This window comes from Prosopis cineraria, unplaced genomic scaffold (assembly GCF_029017545.1).
Source record: "Prosopis cineraria cultivar Desert tree isolate PC_DT_omini unplaced genomic scaffold, ASM2901754v1 PC13, whole genome shotgun sequence".
Lineage (NCBI taxonomy): Eukaryota > Viridiplantae > Streptophyta > Magnoliopsida > Fabales > Fabaceae > Prosopis > Prosopis cineraria.
In genome coordinates, this window is record NW_026555344.1 from 33,208,889 (window position 1) to 33,228,079 (window position 19,191).

At 28.9% G+C, this 19,191-nt stretch overlaps 1 protein-coding gene and 1 long non-coding RNA gene across 2 annotated transcripts; both read left to right on the forward strand.

Moving 5' to 3' along the window:
- Positions 1-348: 348 nt before the first annotated feature.
- LOC129290427 (uncharacterized) lies at positions 349-1,898 on the forward strand. Its single transcript, XR_008588379.1, has 3 exons — positions 349-565; positions 645-712; positions 1,493-1,898. It is a non-coding gene; the product is annotated as an uncharacterized LOC129290427 (long non-coding RNA).
- A 14,043-nt stretch (positions 1,899-15,941) lies between these two features.
- Positions 15,942-18,429, forward strand: LOC129291847 (UDP-glycosyltransferase 74F2-like). Its single transcript, XM_054929399.1, has 2 exons — positions 15,942-16,608; positions 17,454-18,429. Exons 1-2 carry the CDS (start codon positions 15,955-15,957, stop codon positions 18,201-18,203), a joined length of 1,404 nt encoding a protein of 467 aa, XP_054785374.1. The 5' UTR covers positions 15,942-15,954; the 3' UTR covers positions 18,204-18,429.
- The last annotated feature ends 762 nt before the right edge of the window (positions 18,430-19,191 follow it).

Below are 19,191 nucleotides of genomic sequence, written 5' to 3' on the forward strand. Positions count from 1 at the left end.
TAAATAATTTTCTTCAGTTAATATTTTGTTTAAATTAATTTTATAGTAAATGAAAAGTGGTGGTCTAATGAAATTTATATTAGTAGTTTATCTAAAGGTCAAGAGTTCAAATTCTCTTGAGCACTAGATTAATTTTATTTTAATTTAATTATGAGAAAATTTTCAACTTGCCCTTGTCTTTAGATTTTAAAAAAAAATTGGGTCGTTTCTTGTAATTGTTTCCATTATTCTTTGTTCAAATTTTCCACCCTTCTTCTTGCGCGAAAAACAGAGTATTGATAGATTTTTTTTTTCCCCTTCTCTTTTCTCCACCGACAGAGTGCTCTTCGGATCCTCTACCGTCAGCCGGCTCCTCCATACCTCGCCGTCTTTCTTCCTTTATCCCTTCTCCGATAGCTTGTTCATCACTCTCCCTTCCGTCTTTCTTTGTCCTCTGCAATGGTAGGTCGCTGGATCATTATCCCCTGTCACCGTCCTTTATTTCTTCCTTGCTTTGGGTCAGCGTGTGGTGCATGGGCTTCATTTTCCCTTCCCCCTCTCAGCTGCAGGATATCGAGTGTGTGTGGTAAGCTCATCTTTGCTTCTCCTTCCATTGTTGTTGGCTGTGCAAGCTTGAAGCTTCAATTCCTTTAATTTTCGAACAGCCATCTCCTTTTCTTCGGTGTCATCTGTGGGTTGATGAGTGGCTTTTGCCACTGCATTTTGGTTTGAGGTAAGTCGTCGGTCCTTTCTTCTTCCTCTCTTCCTCCCGTGGCTGAAAACTGCGCCCTTGCTCTTCCTTGTTCCTGTCATAATTTTGAGAAGATTGAGGCGCTGTTTGGGTCATGTTAGATGTTACTTCATTTTGATATTGAGTTAAATCTTAATTGTAAAATTAAATATTTGAAGTTGTTGAAAATTTTAAATGTTAGTTTCATAATTTAGTTAATAAAAAATGTCCTCAAGGTATTTTTAAAATTGTTTGAGAGAAGAATTTAAGAAATGAATGTTCTGAAATTTCTATTTTTATCTTGGAAGAACATGTGTAAGTATAATACCTATTAAAAATTCTGATATTGTGATTGTTAATTTTAGTCTCTTATTAAATGTAATTCAAAGGCTTGATGATTCTTGAGTAATGTATAGAAGTTTAATTTATGAATTAAATGATGGTGAGAAGTTAGAATGAATATGTGAATTGGTTTGTAGTGAGTAAATGGGAACACAGTTGTAATAATTTTAAATTTTAAATTTAAAAAAAAAAATTAATTTATATTTTATTTAAAATTTGTTTTGTGACAAATTATGAGTATTGAATTAGTGAAACTTATGTTAATAGCTTATCTGAAGATTCAAAGTTTAAATTCTTTTGAGTAATAGATTAATTTTATTTAGTTTAAATGATGGAAAAATTATCAAAATGCCCTTATCTTTTATGTTATAAAAGAATTTTTGGGGCTTTTTTTATAATTTTTCTTATATTTGAATTTTTCTTCCCCTCCTTCACATTCAGACGCACGCAACAGGGGAAACAAATTCTCTGGATTCTTCGATCGTTCTGTGTGCCATCGCTCTCCTTTCATTCCTCTTCGATTCTCGAGATATTCCACGCGGCAGCCTCCGATCATCATCCTTCCATCGCCCGTCCTCCTTTAGCCAGTATTTCCTCTGCTTTTCACCACTAGTTTGGTTCGTCCTTGTGCTCTGTAGTTCTAGGTAGATGTAGAGTGCATGGCAGTGGTTTCGGGTGTCCAAATTATTTTCTCTTCCATCTTCTTTTCCTTCTCCTGGTCGTCCGTGAGTTTGTATCTAAGGGGCGTGAGTTCTTTTGTCTTGTGTTTTGTCATGTTTTTTGAAGAGGAAAACTGAAATTTATGCCTTATCTTACCAGCTACTTGTTGTTTGAGGAAAGTATTAGATATTCTAATGGATGCTTGATAGTGACTTTAGTGGAATAAATGTTATTAAATTTTCAATTTACATCTTAGAGGTTTGTTGCTGAATCCTCCTCCCTATTCAGCTGAGGTTTTGTTTCTTCTCCTTGTCCGTGCATCTTTGGTTCATTTAAAAATAAGCAGCTTTGATCTCTTTTTCTTCCATGGTTGGTTTTGCTACTGTGCGCGTGAATGTAAGAAATAACGATGTTAAAGTTGCAAAATTTTGTTGTGTTTTGCTGTTGCTACCGTGATTGTGTGAGAAGGAGAGAGGTTAAATTAAAGCTGAATTTTTGGTTTAGCGCTGCCATGTGAAATGTGAAAGACGATGATTTAATTTTTTTTTTTTTAGTTAAGACCGATTTATTCAATGAAGAAAAGGAAATTAAAAAGCTGATTTGTTTATTTATTTATATATTAGAGCATTTTGGAAGATATAATCCAAGAAAAGAAGTTGGTTTGAGCTTCCAAAAAGACAAAAAATTGTGCATATAAGATGTTTGACAATATGTTTATTAAAAAAAGGCTTTATTTGATTTTCCTTTTGAGTGCTATTGCTCTAAGAACTTAAGTTGAAGATTCCAAAGGGATTTTGAGCATCAAATTAGTATCGAACTATTTGAATTCTTGAGAAATAGATAGTTATGAATAAATTTTGTGGTAAAAGATTGGAATGCTAAAAGCTCATGGGTTGGAAATGAAGCATGGTTGGTATTTGACAAAAGGATTAAGGGGAGATAGTATTTAATGGAATATTGAATTAAGGCTTTTGAGAGAGTTTTATAAAATTATGCTCTTGATATTTTAAACTTATTATAGTTAATTTTTTTTATAGTGGTAATGTTGGGAGGAAATAATTGAATTTATACAAAGTTTATTTAAAAATCTTAATTTAATTTATAGAGTATTTGGAGGAGGAGAAATTTAATTTACATTGAGAGGTGAATTCTTGAATCTTAAGAATTTCAAGTAAGTGGATAGTGTCTCAACTAATTTTTTAAATCAAAATTTTCTTTACTAAAATGTTACGTTTTTCTACAAATCATTTTAATAGCAATAATGTGATTATAAGATATTTTGTCAATTAAAATTACTTTATTTTGTGAAATTAGCTTTACCAAATTTAAAATGCTAGTAAATCAATAAAAACCAGTTTGGACTTTAATTGTGAGATTTCATTCTTCCAAATATTGAAGTAGTACAGAAAGCAATTCATGTGAGTCTGACATTGAAAATAAAATTTTTATTTTAATGGTGAATATTTTCTCGTATGTTTGAAATTGAATTTTAAAGGGACTTCATACAGGACACTTGTTGCTAACGGCAGTTTTATTGGCTCTTGACACGCCATGATTAATGACTAGCTAATTTGATTTTTGTGAGCTTTATTCTCACGTCTGTTATTTGTAGGTCTTGTACCTATGTCTATTTCGTGGTTCTGACCACGTCTGATTAGTTACCCTTATAGATTGTGTGTTCATATTTATTTCGTGGTTTCGGCTGCATTTGGTTACTTATCCTCGTAGACTGTATGTCCACATATGTCTTCACAGCAAAAGCCACGTGGTTATTTACTATCATAGACTGTGTGTCCATGTTTATTAATTGTTTTGATAAGTCCCTATAATTATGAATCTAATTATTTGGTGATTTCATATCCCATTAGTTTTTATTTAACAATTTATTTCTAAGTATTTATTTCATTTATGTGCTTTCCTAAAATCAAGTGATATTAATATTTGCTATGATAGTTCAATAGTTTAAGATTTTATTCAAAATTTTATAGAGCCATTTTATTCTGAAGTTTATTAAATTTTTAATAAAAATTGTTGTCTCTTTAACTTACATGATTATTTCAAACTTTCCTTTTTATTCATGTTAAATTATTTATTGTTGGGATGTTATTCACTAGAAAATTATTTTGATCTCAGATACCTTAATTGATGCTAATTCTTCTACCAACCCCTAAGGACTTTTAGACGTGCTCGGTGGAGAATTGATTGAAATTTCTCTCTTTGGTATAATTATAAAGGTCTATGTATTTTATTTTTGAAAAGTATGGTTAAATGCTCCACATAGGCTATAGTTAAGGTTTTATTTTGATATATATATATATATATATATGTTGTCTGCTAGTTGGAAGGAGTTGAGCTCTCTAGTAAATCAATGTTGAGGAAAATTATTGCATTATAGAATTTTGAAAGATCCTATTTACAAAGAAGGTTTTGCTAAAATTTCTACAAAATGTTGAAGCATTTTATTATAATAATTAGTATTAATAATATTAAAATTTCAATGTAAAAAACCGATTACATTTAAGAAATAAAATGAATTTTAGATGTGTGGCTTACGGGGATGGGTACTGTAATTCACACCTCATGCTGGTCACTCTTTATTTCCGCGGAGTGACAACAGCCAAGGTGTTTGTTTAAATATTTAAGAGAAGGGTAAGGTTGATTGATTGATATAGTTGAATTTGGAGTTTATTAACAGGGAAAGAGAAATTTATATTCTTGTTTAAAAAGTTTATAATATTGATAGGAAAACCTAAAGAAATTACATTTGAGCATAAAAATGTGGCTATCAATTTTAAATTAAAATGTTTATTTCTGGATTTGATTTGAAAATTACTTGATAAATTATTTTACGATTATGATTTATTTGTCAACAAATTAAAGGTATTATTAGAATTAAAGTGAAAAGTTAAGAAAAGTAAATTTTAAAATATTTAGGAATCCCTCAGCTGTATGAGTGGATCCCAATAAAATTTTCTTAAAATGTTTCTTAAAATATCTTTATTTAATACCTTGTTTAAAGTCTTTGCTATTATTTTCTTTATGATTTATATAGTCCTCTTTATTTATGTTATTTTACTTATCTTATTTTTATTCAATTGGATTATTATTGAAATTATTCTATTTTTATCAAGAAGTCATACTATTGAATTCAATGTGCAATAAATTGATTATTTATTCAAAATAATCCTATTTTTTAAACTTCTATTTGATTTTAAATTTGTTAATACGGTGATTTGTGCATGGAAAAAATATACGTGGAATGGAGGATGGATATTCATGAGCATTATACTCACACTTGTTTTTAGTGAGCTTTGTACATATGCTTGTTTTGTGGCTTCTAGCCACGCTTGATTATTTCGTGGCTTTAAGCCATGCTTGCCGGTAACTTAGCCTCATGGACTATATGTCCACGCTTGTTAATCGTTTTGATTAAATCTTACTAAAGAAAGAATTTTAAAACTTATTTTCTTTAAATTTGATCTTAAAAAGCAAACTGCTATGTTTACTATTATATAAATTTTATATTGAATGATATATATTCCAGAGTGTTTAAGTATATGTAAAAAAAAATGAAAGAAAGAAAGAAAAAGGAAAGGAAATTTGAACTTCTAATTATTTTTATTTGGATTTATATATTCATAGTTTATACATTTATCTAATTATTGATGTTGATATTTATGAAGCATGTGTTTATATTATCTTCAATTGATTATTTTAGTAAATTATAATTGATTCATTGATCTGCTTTTCATTATTTCTTTCAACTGTAAATTTAAACGTTACTCACTGAAAAATTTTATTGGCCTCAAATATTATAGTTGGCCTTACACCTCCTGCTAATCATTAAATGGCTTTATTGCTTTTTGGAACAATGGAAGAACATGAAGTTATTTTGTTGATGCAAATATATATGATACTATTATAACTTAGTGCTCCACGTATACTGTAGTTATGTCCTAATCTTATTTTGTTATTGTTAATTCTACTAGTATAAAGCTAAGCTCCTTTCTGGATTGGCTAACAAATTTATTAATTGTAGAAATTTTGGAGGTCCTAATTACAAGAAAGACTCTACCAAAATTTCTACAGAATGTTTAAGATTTTACAAACTTTATAAATATATTTGTGTGTGTGTGTGACTCATTAATTAGTATAAATTATTTATCACTATTTTAGATTAATCTCTGGTTAACTAAAGTTTAAGGAATAGTTTATCTCATATTCTATGCCAATCACACCCTTATATCTAGATATGACATGAATAAAGTGCCGGGAGAAGGTGCTGGCGGCTATAGCATCATATGGCCCACCACTCTCCTTATCTCTTCGTAGTCACACCTTCCAAAACTCAACCTCAAATATCCCCTTATTGCTAGATTATGCGTTGTGTCTTGCTCTATGGTAATATTTATCTCCTTAGGACTTGCTATAAATATTAAGTTAGGTTTTGTATTTAGGATATCATTTGGCAAATATATATCTTGTATATGGGAGACTAATCTCGACTATTTTATTGGAGAGATTATAGTTCAAGATTCTCACTCTAATTTTCTCTAATAGAAACTACTCTATTCCTTTTTTATCTTTCCTGTTTTGTTCATTTTCTAAGATAGCATGTTCTGATGGTGACTGGGCTGTTCGTTTGTTACTTGTTGTGTTTCTAACTGGAACCTGTCCAATTCCTTAGAGGGTGGTATTTTATCATTGTGATTGTGAATTTTATTTTATTAACAGACAATTTCAGTCTTCTAAAAAGAGAGAGCTTTGCATTTTTAAATCGAAAAATCGATGCTAACTCAATGACTCTCTGCAATTTTTTGTTTCTATCCTTTTAAGGGATCAAAGTTATAGACATAGCTCTTTGCATGAATTAGCCAGCTAGGCTTGTTATCAAACTTTTTTTATGTAACTTCTAACCTTATCGTTGCTTGTAGAGATTATATCATTGGGAGAAAAATAAAATAAAGATGATCAGACATGTCTTTGAAGCTATTGGCAGTAGATGACTTAATGATATTATTGGCAAAAAAAAAAAACAAGAAGAAGAAAAGGCTCAAGGGAATGAAAATTATGTTTCAAAGTGGATAAATGGAGCTGATTGGAATGAACTTGTGCACTATTAGAAAACTCCAAAGTCCAAAAAGATTTTAACAATTAATTCAAGCAATAGATTGTTAAATCCATCTCTTCATACAGGAGGATCTATCCCCTCCCATTTACATGCTAAAAAATTGATAAGTTCTAATTTATAAAAGAGTAAAATCTTTTTTTTTTGTATCATTAATGATCTACAAATGATTGTTATATTTGTAAGGAAAAAGCACTAGAAAGAGAGATATGTTGTCCCAATTGAATGTGGCTACACTAAGATTTAAACTAGCCTGAGCATAAATCACACGTGAAAATGCAATGGATTCAAGCAATATTTTGCATGATAAAAAAATATAGATGTGTGAATTATAGATCATACATTTGAGAAAATTGAACTTAACTTGAAATGACTTAAGACTCAATATAACAATATGTGATTAACAATTGACAAATCACGTATGGCTACTATCAGCTCTCATGCATGAAATGGCTTAAGACATATAGTGATAAAACACATCTGCTAAAACTTGCATGGATACTAATGGCTATCTCACATGATTTTGCATACAAAGGTAAAGTTTAAGGCATCACATAATACAAATGACAAATTACACATGAAACACTTCCTAACTCTTGCATGGTCCGTCAATTAGTGTGCCCAACATGGTGATTCTCATGAGTAACCAAGCAGAATCATACGTGAATCTGCAACCCTTACAAAATTCAGCTTTTATGAACCTCAACACATTAGAATGACATATCTTGCAAGCTTGGTTGTACTTAAATGAGTCTTAATGTATATAAATGAGACTTATGATGCATTCATGTTAATGACTATGAAAAGTGATTAAGCTCTGAAAGTTTTTACATTGAATCTAAGAGAATTTAAATGACTTGTCCTACTAAAATTTTTCATCATCCATGATTTTTTATATCTGCATATATAACAAATACATCTTCTCTTGATTTTACAATCATCAAAATATATGATCCAACAATGTGACTTTCTAGACAGCAAGACATATTTGGGCTATCCAAACTTTGGGTGAAAGGGTTTCAACTCCACAGCAAAATGCCAACAGCTTAAATTCCTCTAGGCAACAAGATTTTAATTATGATTGTCCAAAATAACTTTAGTACAAGTGCTTTGAACTTTCTATGTACTCCTTTATATTTTGCTCAACTCTATGCATGAAATAGTTTGAACTTTATAACTATAATTAATGTAGTATTGAATTTTTGTTATATTAATGTGATTATGGATTGTGATTAGAAATTTAAATGTATAATTAGCAATGTAGCTATACAGAAACTAAAATATTGCAAATTTGCAAATTGACCAAAGATTTGATATATTAAATTAGCAAGGAAGTAACGAATTTTTTTTAAATTATAAAATCTTTAGTGAGGGATTTAACGAAGGCTTCATCCCATGAGGGATCTTGAGAACATTGTCAACTTTTCAATAGTATTAGCAACGGATGTGGCCCTTGCTAAAAAATTAATGAGGGACTGAATCTCTTGCTCACTACCGAGGGAAATAAGATCCCTTGATAAATTTAGCGAATTGTTTTTTGGCTGCAAATTTAGCAAAGGATTAAAATGTATTTTAGTGAAGGAAAATGGCATTTTGCGAGAGATATCTCCCTCACTAAATTCTATTTTTCTGATAGTGTGAGAGGTATTTTATGACTATGTTTTCAGAAAAACTAATACCTGTATTGATTGGCTGGTATGTAATGCACATTTTTCTAACCATCACATTAAAATTCTATCTTATGGGACCTCCCATAGAATGTTTAGCAATTATGGGTTATGATTTTATCAATGAACTCATATATCTAATTAATCCTTTCTGTTTTTTACTCCAAATTTTTTTTTACCTCCTATTGTATTTTATTAAAAAAAATTGCATGTAAGGTTTTTTGGGATTGATTGGGATCTCCTACGTCTATAAAATTAAATACGTTCATGTAGAATGCTCTAGAGAGAGAGAGATACGAGTGAAAAAGTGATATTGGGCGCAAAAAATAAATTAAATTGTGCCTGTAGACAATCAATTTCAAGAGGCATTACTTTCTCTGTCTCTATGTAGTATGCATGAATTCTTGTAAAAAAATGAATTTAGATTTTCTGTAATATATGATTTTATTATATGAAGGTTTTTTGTTTAATTTTTGATGGAATGGACGAAATGACGTTGCAAGGTATATATGCATGTTACGCATGTTTGATGCTTTATATTAATGTGTCCTTTTCAATTGGTGATTCTGTGATTCAAATCAATTAATAATTGAGACTGTGAACGAAATTATGGCATAATGAATTGGAATTTATCTAAAGAAGCAATTAATTTTGTGAATGAAAAATTTGACACATTAGTATCTTACATTAAAAATATAACAATTGTATTGATAAAAATTTAGACATAGTGAATATTGACAAGAAATTGAGAATGAAAAAAGTTTAACTATAAATTTATTCAGATCTCACCTCAAATAAAGGAAATAACTTATTAGAGCTCGGTTGACCGCGATGCTAAAACGAAGAAAAGCTGTTCCCATGTTCTAGTTTTCTCTCAGTTTTTTAATAATAAAAAGTGGACGGAAAAATGTTTTCAGGTCACATTTATAGGCAGGAAGGATTTGTTGAACGAATAAAATTAAAGAAAAGCATCAAGATAAATTTATATCAGTTAAGGATCGCTTATTGTTAAAACTCATATAAATACTTATTAACACGGATTAATCTTTTATCAACAAGTATCCCTTTGAACTTAACAATTCATTTTAAATTAATAACAGTCTATTCGAACTTATTTTTCATTTGGGTTTTGACAAGAATTAGTCATTAATTGATATAAATTTTCTCCAGCGGTACTTAATTTCTATGTTTCCTAAAATTAAATGGGTAAACTCTGAAATTAAGAATCCCTAAACTTCATGAAGTTTATTTTTAAAAAAGAAAAGATTTTATGTTTTATAAAAATAAAATATTAAAAATATTAAAAAATTATAGAAAATAATGGATTTCAACTTCAGAGAATTTATTTCCAAGAATAAATGGATCCAGTATTTGTATTTAATTAACTAATGGAATGGAATTTTTAAGATATATAGAAAAAGAGATAACATCCATAGATGGCAAAAAAAAGAAAATATCCCTGAATGGAAAAAAAATATCAACATGAAATATTTTTTTAAAAGGATTTTATTGAGAGAAAACATGAAAATATAAATTCCCCCTTTGTTTTCTTCTTCCCACCATTAACCTCCCATTAATTTTCTCTACACAGAAACTCCAGAGTTAGATGGATGACTTTATATGAAATTTATGATATATCACTTTCGAGCTTAAATACTCCCTTTGGTTAGCAAGTATATGTGACACAGTTGATAGCAATTTGAGCCCCATAAGTATTATTTCAAGGTTTAATTTCTGGAGGTGTGCATGAAAAAATATTACTTGAAAGAGAATAACCCCTTAAATGATGCTCAAATTTCTTGACAGATTAATTTCGTGACTACCAGCTACAGGGATGCCTTGGGCAATTAAAAAAAATTACTCCCTCTAATTTTTAATATGTATATCAGAGAAATTTTGAAAGCTTTTTTTAATACTTGACATGAGATAAAATTAGAGTAATTAATTATTTTTATAATTTTATACCTTTATGAACGAAAATGATAATTATAATTAAATAAGAATAACGCAAACATAATACTGTTGTGTACTTTTTTACATAAAAATATTTTTTACAATAACAAAAAATTGGAAACAAATTTATCCGCTAAAATATATTCATGCTTAGCTTCTAAAAGAAGATTCTAAAAATAATAAAAATTATGTTGGAAGAGCCACTTCTACATTTAAGAGTTTACAACTAGAACTGTTAATAAGGGCTAGTTCAACTCTAACTTATAGGCTCAGCCTATATGGCTCAAGTCCGTAAGTATTGTTTTTAAAAATATTCATATATATTTTTAAAAACAATAATCAAATAATTAAAAAAAAAACAAGTTGAAGGATGTACTTTATTGGATAAGCAGATATATAGAACAACGCAAGGAAGATAAATGTTAAACGTTTTTTATAGGGAGAATAACAGTTACTAGGTTTTAAATGAATGAATTAATGATAGTTAGATCCTTGACAAAAAATTTTACAAAATGAATTATAAGTATTAAATCAAATAGTTACAAACAGAAATTTTTATTACAATTTTAAAATTATATTTGGTATTCAAATACATATTTTCAATTGAAACTCCTAAATTTATAATAATGTGGATTGATATTTTCAATTTATTTTTAAAAAAAAAATTTGTCAGAGGTTTAACTGGTGTTAATTTAATATTTTAAGACCTAACTATGATTCTCCCAATGTGATCCACGTCCATGCATTTTCTTCCAAAAACCATCATTTTTATAGGCTCCTAGTGTAACTTAAGTAGGATCCAAACATAAAAATCATGTTAAGTTAGGCAAAGAGTTTGGACTTTCTATTTCATCTTTGATTTGATATTGATTCTAGTCGTCCCTCCTTAATGAGGATTCTCTAGATTGGTGAAATTAATTAACCTTCACCATTTAACACACCTATTCTTTTTTTTATTTCCAAAAAAACAGGAAAAAATGAAAATATTATTGGTTCACAAAGTTTAGACTTAAGATGATCCCCATTTGATCGTCCCCATCATCAACAATTTGACTTAAATTTGTTGAACTCTGTCATGTAATTGTAATATTGAGAGGTTTGTTACTGTTAGTGAATTAAAGTTAGTTAAGGAAAATAACCATTGCGTTGTTATAAGGATTAGGAGCCTATAAATACCAAAGATACCTTTGTAATCCTTATCCTTTTGGCTATTCCAATGGAGTGATCATATTACCCAAATTTTCTTATCTCTCTTTCTCTCTTTTATATTCTATTCTTCTCTCTTTCCTCTCTCTCTCTCCCCTTTCTGTATTATTCCTTCTGTATCAAACTCTTCAATGATTTTAGGGGAGAAACCCAAATGTACAATGTTTTTTGTCAAGAAAACCTACAATCATGTTAGGTAGATGAACTTTTCATCGTTTCACATAATGCTGATTTTGATGTTCGAGTCTCAAATCCTTTTAATATGGGACCCAAGGCAATTAATTAATTCCCGTTATCTTTGACTTAGTGGTCACGTTTTCATTGTTGTTTCTTTTAACTTTGATGAGCAGCACAAATCAATCCATTCATGAAGTGTCCCTCTTGATATGATAATTGTTAGTTTAATCCAGTGGTTACAAAAAATTTTATCATAATACTCAAAAAGTATTAAATTTTAAATTTTTGGATAAAATAATATCTGTGAGAGAAGTTTTGATCATGAAGGTTGTTTTGAAATTTTTGAAGTGTTAATAAAATTCAATAATTATAATTGGAACACTTTTTGAGTGAGTAGATTTAGTAACCTAAATAATACTTTTTTATACTTTTTATGAAAAAACTAATAATTTTAAAAATAATTTAATAATTAAAAAATCAACTATTTAAATTTATTATGCTACTGGACTTTGAGTTAAAAAGTTAAAAAATTTGGATTGAAGATTGGAGAATCAAATGGATTTAATATTCAAAATATTAAAAAGATGGATGCAAAATCTAAAATTTCATATCCATTATGCCCACCCTCACACCTATTCGAGGCAAGGTTGGAGTTAAATAAAGGCACATTTTCAATGAAAAGTTAAATATTAATTTGTAACGTCACGAAAAGCTAACTCATTTCACTAGGCCTCACATGGTTTCAAATTTATCCTTGCGTGCAAAGCATTGCTTTCAAAGAAGTTGGGTTTATGCATGCATGAGACCAACGTTTTCCTACCCCGGGCGGCTAAAAAATTAGGATGAGTAGTGCTTGCATTTACGTCTCTCTTGAAGTTGTGTTTACGTATACAGTATTGTAGGGTACTCCAGTTTAGTAATACTTCTTATATTTTAAATTATAAGATACTTTTAAAAAAATTTTCTATCTTAAAATACAAGATACTTTGAATAGATTAAGATTTCATTAAATGCACCAATTTCAATATTACCCTTTCTCTTTTTATAATTAATTTCTGTTCCTTCTCTTTTAAATATATTAAATGATGGGTATTTTTAAAAGTTTACTCCCTTTGTTTCTATTTGTAGGAGAAACTATCACTTTTTACTTTTTTTTATATAAGAAAAATCACATATTTCAATAAACATTTATTACATCTTTCTAAAATCACCTATCATAATTTACATTAACGAGAAATAATTAATGCATGTTTATGTTGATTAACATAGGGTATTTTAGTCTAATTTTTTTATTTTCAAACATAATTACTATCACTGTTGTCAAACTCTTGAGTTAACTCTTCAAGTTTATTATTTTTACATTTTTATCTTACAAAATTGTGTTAACTTATTCATAAACTCAGAGTAGATAAAACTCAGCTAAACTCACGAGTTAACTTCTCGAGTTTACCATTTTTATGTTTTTTAACTTATAAAATCATGCTAATCTACTCATAAACTTATTGAACAGAATAGGTATACTATATAAAACTTGGTTCATAGAAAAAGTAGGACCCAATTTAATAAAAATAAAACTAAAAAAATAATATTAATAAAAAAGAAAAAATTACTGAAAATAAGTTGCCCTATTTTAAAATTTTTCTGTTGAGTATAATAATATATAAATGTAGATAGATTTAATTTCAATGATATATATTTAAAATATATTTAAATTAAATTATGATCATATTTTATATTTTAATTATTTAATCATTTACTTTTAAAGGTCATTCATTAATAGAGGTAAACTCTTGTGAGTTTACGATTCAAATTTATATTTTGAGTTTACATACTTATCACGAGTTTACTTAAATTTTCAAGTTTAACAATGTTGATTACTATGGTTAACCAACTTTTTTAAACAGTGTGATATGATTTTTTCTTCTATATATAAAAATGGAGGGATTATATTTTTATTTAAAAAAATAAAATTGTTAAGTATATTTAATAAGATTTATTAATATATAAAATTTTATCTAAAAGTATTTTATAATTTGAGGGGAAGGAAGTAGTTTGGAACTTGTTTGGTAGCATTGTGGGGTCCTCTTTTTTGGCATAACATCTATCTCGGTTTTTGTTTTGGATTTTATGTGACTGGATGCAGTTAAATCGTAAAATCGATCGAATCATGAAATGTTTTAAGATTACGTAACGATATTGTTATCAAGATGACAATCTTATCGGTGAATAATTTGTAAATATTTTAATAAGCATTATTTTGATCTTAAAAATTGAAAGTATGCCTTGATTTTGGTGAAGTCGCATGATGCACCTTGATTACTTAATTTTTTTTATTATAAACAAATTCTAATATCACAACAGAATATTAAAATGTCCCCTAAAATGATGTTTCAGAAAAATTTAAAAACTAAACTTTATAGTTTATAGTTAAATAAAATCTAAGTAGTATAGATTTATTAAATAATTACTTTTTTAAATGATTAACCAAATTCATCATAGTAACATATATCTGGTCCTTGTTTTCAAACTCTTAAGTTGACTTTTTGAGTTAATCACTTTTATATTTCTAACTTACAAAATCATATTAACTCATTTATAAATTCAAATTAGATATAAATTTTGTTAAACTCGTGAGTTGATTCTCTGAGTTTATCATTTTTTATATTTTTAACTTGAAAAATTATGTCAACTCACTCGTAAACTCATATTAAATATAAATTTTATTAAACTTGCTAAATTCATCAATTTTACTAGATGTAAATTATTACTACCATTACTAATAAGGATGGAAAAGAATTCAATCACTTCCTATAGCATGAGTATCTTTTTAAGTAACTCATTTGAGAGGTGAAATATTACGATAAAAAATTAAAGAATACGTTAGTGTTTTTTTGGTAAAAAAAAATTAAATGAATAGAATAAAATTAAATAAAATTAACAAAAATATAAGATTATGCATCATGCTCTTTTATATATTAAAAAAATGAAAATATTTTTATACCAAACAGATAGTTGGTTAGTCTAATTAATTCTAAAATTATTGTCCTTATTATATATGATAATTAATTATATAAAAGTTACATACAATTTTTGGATCAAAATCATAAATTATTATATTTTCTACAACAAAGAATAATTCTATCTTTTTTCTTTCCATTTTTTATTCCATTCAAATACAACTAAAAATAAAAATTTTATATTTTCAGACAGGAGACACAATATATTACGATAAACATTTTTACATGACACAAGTTCAATTCTACAGAGTTATTATATTATATTTTTTTCTATTTCATCCCTCTATTTCCTTTCATTAATGAATCCAATTCCAACAACCAAACAAATTATGCATAAATAATATATTATTATGAATATCACTATCTTAATATTCTCCCCAGTTCTACAGGAAAGTTGACACTTTTTATCTTATTTATAAATATGTCATTATATTTTTATAATAATTATTTTGTTTTAAATGTTAATGATAAAATAAAATACATTTTTGATGTATGTACAGTATTTTCAATATGGATAAAATTTAAAATTTATTAAATTTTTAAATAGAATTAATAAATTTTAACTTTTAAGTACTAATAAAATATATTGAAAATGATTTAAAAATAAAAATCCATTTTCAATGTCATATAAGCTGGTTTCTTACATTTTTTGTCCACCTCACTATTGGGAATAGAACAAAATGATAGATAATGCAAATTGAAGTCAACCTCGGCAGGATAGGTAGAGAAAAATGAAATTTATTGCAACCACACAAAGTGGTTGGCCAAAAAAAAAAAAAAAGCCGACACTCTAATCATACATTCTTTGTTGATATTTATAAATCATGCCATATATTTAAAATTAAAAAAATTAGATCTCATTGATTTTATATTAAAATTTAATAAGTTTTTACCTATATCCGTGATAAAGATAAAATTATTGTTAATAATTTTTTCTAACATTTAATGAGGATAAAAATATAAAGATGAATATAGAAAATAGTGAAATACCTTATAAATAAGATTAAAATTAATATTCTTTCTATACTATAAATTGAACAAGAAGTATATACATACTCACGCAAATCTCAGGTAGTTTCAAGCAAAGGAAGAACCATGGAAGAGATCAGACAAAACAGAATACCTCATTGTTTAGTTTTGGTTTTTCCAACACAAGGGCATGTCAACCCGATGCTTCAACTCTCAAAGCGTCTGAATTATAAAGGTGTGAGAGTCACATTCGCAACCTCTCGCTTCCTCTGCAACACCTTACAATTCAAATCCACATCTATAGCTCTCAGGAGCATCTCTGACGGCTTCGACGAAGGCGGGCTCGCTGCGGCCGGAAGCGACATAGCCTACATTGACCGGTTCTGGGATGTCGGGCCAAAGACTTTCGAAGAACTCTTACAGAGACTCACAAGTTCAGGGAATTCAATTGACTGTGTTGTGTATGATTCGTACATTCCTTGGGCTCTTGAGGTGACCAAGAAGTTTGGGATTATGGGAGCTGTGTTCTTCACTCAATCTTGTGCAGTGAACAGCATATATTACCATGTTTATCATGGAAACTTGAAGATTCCTGTGACTGATGATAAGTCTGAGATTTCACTTCCTGCGTTGCCAACACTTGCTGTTTCTGACTTGCCATCTTTCTTGCATGTTTTGGGGGCTTATCCAGGTTTCACGAAAATGTTTGTGAATCGGTTCTATAATATTGAGAAAGCTGATTGGGTGCTTTGTAATTCCTTCTATGAGCTTGAGCCACAGGTCAGTAACACTTGTTAATTTCTTTTAGGGAGAATATCAATGAAAAAGCCTGAAAAAATTTAATATTTGACAAGGACTTTCAATATGCAAACATTAATTAACAAATTAATGTATAAGTGAAGTTATTGTTGTATTCGATCAGTTTAGGGTCCCTCTCCTGATATTAAATTCTTTCCGGGTCTTTCATCGATATTCTCTCCTTTTTTATGTAAGTCAATGATGCCATTTCAAGAGAAATTCTTCATGGACTAGAGTGTTTTTTTAAAATAAAATAAAATCTTATATGGAATTATTTCAAATTTAATTGACTTTATTTTTGAAATAAAGCACCTTTTTAATTTTTTGTTTTCATTCATCAATGACAATCAATTTATATTTTCAAATAAAAGCGACCTCTTGGCTGCTACGTAGTATTGGGTCATTCTAAAAATAAAAAAAAAACTAGTATATTTAACAATTAATCTTATCATCACTAAATTGTTAAAAATTATTATTTCCTATAAATAAAATTTTATAGATGTATTGTCACTGCAAAGATGAATATAATATTGAAACAAGATCAGAATTGTCATTGAAAAGAAAAAGAAGATGAAAAATTTTCAACGAATTAATTGACAAGTCATCATTGGGTGAAACAACCGAGGTATACACTATACATTTGTTAAAAAATATATTTCAGACTCTCTTAATGACTTTATTAATTTCAAAGAAGCTTGGTTTATTATTTTGGATGGAAAGTCTTGATTTTCACTGTTCATTAATGCATCCAATGAGTGGGCGGGTGGGTGTGTGTGTGTGTCCTACTATTGAAAGCTGATCATTATATATCCTCTGAGACACCTTAGGTGGCTGATTGGCAATCAAAAATCTTCCCTCTAAAGACCATAGGACCAACCATACCATCAAAGTTCTTAGACAAAAGATTCAAGGATGACAACGCCTATGGTTTCAGCTTCTACAAGGAAGAAGACGAAGTTTGCATGAAATGGTTAAACGACAAGCCAGCTGGATCGGTCGTTTATGTCGCATTTGGCAGTTTAGCAGTTCTTGACATTGATCAAATGGAGGAAATAGCTTGGGGCTTGAACGACAGTGGAACTTATTTCTTATGGGTAGTTAGAGATACAGAGAAACCTAAGCTTCCCAAGTACCTTCTAGACATTTCACAGAACAAGATGGGTTTTGTGGTCACATGGTGTCCTCAACTACAAGTGTTAAATCATGAAGCTGTTGGTTGCTTTGTGACACATTGTGGATGGAACTCAACATTGGAAGCTGTGAGCTTAGGGGTTCCAATGGTGGCGGTTCCTCAGTGGACAGACCAACCCACAGATGCAAAGTACATAAAAGATGTGTGGAAGATGGGAGTGAAAGCTGAAGCTGATGAGAAAGGAATTGTGAGAAGAGAAAAACTGAAGAAATGCATACAGGAAGTGATGCAGAGTGAAAGAGGGAAAGAGATGAAGAGGAATGCCATCAAATGGAAGACTCTTGCTGCTAAGGCTTGTGATGAAGGTGGAAGTACTGACAAGAATATTGATGACTTTGTAGCAAGTTTTGCTGTTGCCAGTGGCGGATCCAAAACCCTGCATTAGTGGGGTAATTAAAAGGGCAAACTATTAGAAGTGGAATCTAGTGGTCAAAATATTAAAACCAGTGGGGGTCAAAAATGGTAAATTTTATATGCTTTGCATGTAATTTCTGCAAACGTGAGTGGAAGCAATTGCCAGTGAGGTAGCATGATGATCCCTTGCTGCTGCCTCTGCCAATATGCCAATGAGGTAGAATAAAAATAGTACTTATTCTGGTCATTTCATGAAATTTTTATCATAAATTTTTCTTTTCAAGCGTTTACTAAATGTTGGTAAGAGTAAACATGATTTAAAGTTAAAATATAAGTTTAGTAGGGATAAAGTTAGAAATTTGTTAAATATTTAGGAAAAATTAAAAAAATTTAAAGCTTTCCTTGATTTCTATTAAAACATATTATTAAAAGTGACTTGTAAATAAAATTAAGAAAGTATAATTTTCAAGAATAAGATCAGCTGCATTCAAAATAAAATGCATGTATAGTATTGTATTGATTTGAAAGAGGAATGGAGGGAGGAAAAAGAGGCATGGAAATCATAGACTTTTGAATCCATATATGGTGCATGTGCAATGCTAACTCATACTTGTTAGTGTATATTTTTTTTCCTAGATTTTTAAGAATAAGCAATGAGTCATAGAATAAATCATATATAAGTGTAGTCTTGAGACAATTTGAATGGAGTTATTCTTAATTCTATTTATAAACTTCCAATATATTTCATTATAATCAAAGATAACCTCTTAAATATCATTAACCTTATCTTAAAATTTAGGATTAAGATGCATTTTGCCCCTGAATTATTTTCTTAAAAGCACCCTATATCCTAGACTATTTGTCGTAGCAGTTTTTCTCCTAAAATAATTAAAACATAACATATTTGACACTGACTTTAATTAGCTAACGTTAACTGTTAAATATGATAACTGAGTCTTGAGTTTGAATAAAAATGTCACCTATCATGTCAAGTAGATTTAAGTTGAGGTAATATTTTT